The sequence below is a fragment of the Aplysia californica genome, unplaced genomic scaffold, assembly GCF_000002075.1.
Source record: "Aplysia californica isolate F4 #8 unplaced genomic scaffold, AplCal3.0 scaffold00359, whole genome shotgun sequence".
NCBI lineage: Eukaryota > Metazoa > Mollusca > Gastropoda > Aplysiida > Aplysiidae > Aplysia > Aplysia californica.
The window spans coordinates 125,345-127,088 of NW_004797629.1; the positions used below are offsets into that span (position 1 = coordinate 125,345).

General features: G+C 37.5%; 1 protein-coding gene across 1 annotated transcript in view; it reads left to right on the forward strand.

Annotated features, from left to right (window-relative positions):
* LOC101855656 (sodium-dependent multivitamin transporter) overlaps nt 1-234 on the forward strand; it is a gene marked incomplete at its 3' end in the record, with an annotated part of 17,041 nt that extends 16,807 nt beyond the window's left edge. Inside the window, 1 exon segment of the mRNA XM_035971003.1 lies at nt 119-234. Coding sequence (XP_035826896.1) covers nt 119-234 — 116 coding nt within the window.
* Nucleotides 235-1,744: the final 1,510 nt, after the last annotated feature.

Here is a 1,744-nt window from a genome sequence, read left to right on the forward strand (position 1 = left end):
TCTTCCCAAAATTCGAACTTAACAAAATCTCCCCCTTACCCCTCCACCTCCCCCCAACAACCTCCCTTTCTATATACCACCTCTTCCTCAACACCACACTCTCCTTTCAATATACCAGGAGCCAACTCCACCCACGATATACCGGCCAAGTACCAGATCCCTGTATTCAGCCGTATCTTCTGTTGTCTGCCAAACTCCTGGCTTAGAGGACTGGCCTGTAACAGGGACTTTCCAGACCCTGAGGTGAGTGACGGTCTGTCTGTCTGTCTGTCTGCCTGTCTGTTTGTTTGTCTGTCTGTCTGTTTGTCTGGCTCCAAGTTCTGGCTTTGAACAGGGAATTCTTAGACGTGGAGGTGAGTCGTCATCATCTTAATCATCATCATTATGATGGGGCAAGGAGGATGCCATTCTCGTGTTCTTAGATAACATCTGCAAGAAAGTACTGCAAGATACTTTTTGCAGATTTTTCATCCGCATGCAACACAATCCAACCGCACATAATGGTTTCAAAATTAATTAACATGAACTTAAACAAGAACACTACAGCTTGGATTCTTGAGTTCTTAACCAATCGACCTCAGTATGTAAAATTATATGGTGTAAAATCCGACCTAATATTCACGAACACCGGTGCGCCCCAAGGCTGTGTAATCTCTCCTGTCTTGTTTACGCTCTACACCAACGACAGTACTTTTGATAACAAAATCATCAAACTAATAACATTTGCGGATGATTCCACTCTATAAGGCCTTATAACAACAAATGAGAATGAATAAAGGGACGGTGTGAATCTATTTACAAATTGGTTTGATAACCACTTCCTTTGACTAAATGTAAAAAAGACAATGGAATTAATAATAGACTTTAGAGTAAAAAAAAGACCAATTGCAACCACTGTTTATTAAAAATGAAGAGGTGGAGGTGGTAAGTTCTTACAAGTATCTTGGTGTAACAATCGACAACAAACTTGACTGGCATCCCAACGCTACTCTTGTGCATAAAAAAAGTAAATCAAAGAATGTTTCTTTTAGGGAAAATAGGAAGTTTCCGTGTTGACAATCAGATTATATCCCTTTTTTATCCTTCTATGATTGAAAGTGTGCTATTATTTTGTATTTGCTGCTGGGGTGGGAATTGTAAGGTGAAAGATAAAGAAACATTTGACAGAACCATTAAGAAAGCTAGCAAAATCTCTGGATGTGATTTTAATAGAATGGATGAAATGTATAACACCACACGTATAAACAAGATAAAAGCATTATAAACAACCCGTCACACACCTTTTCCACACAAATTGTAAGATCACGTAGCGGCAGATATGTACCTCCAAAAACAAAGAGACAAAGATATAAAAGAAGCTTTTTACCATCTAGCTTAAGGCTTTTGTCAGAATGAGTATAGATGTGTGTTGCTCATAGAGTATGTATCTATATAATATTTCCAAAGGTCTAGTATTTACATTGCTGCACGTGGTTGAATGACGCATTTGATGTAAATGTACATTTTGTCAGCTTTACTTCTCCTTTCATATTGGATTTTAATGAGAGTAATATATATATATATAATTTAAATTTTGTATGTATACGTGCAAGTGTTTTTACGGTCTTGTACAGCCAAGAAAAATGTCCCTCTGGGATAATAAAGTACTATCTTATCTGTAGAAGTATAAGTAGTAGACTGTGATGGTAGTTGTAGTAGTAGTAGTAGTAGTAGTAGTAGTAGTAGTAGTAGTAGTAGTAGTAGT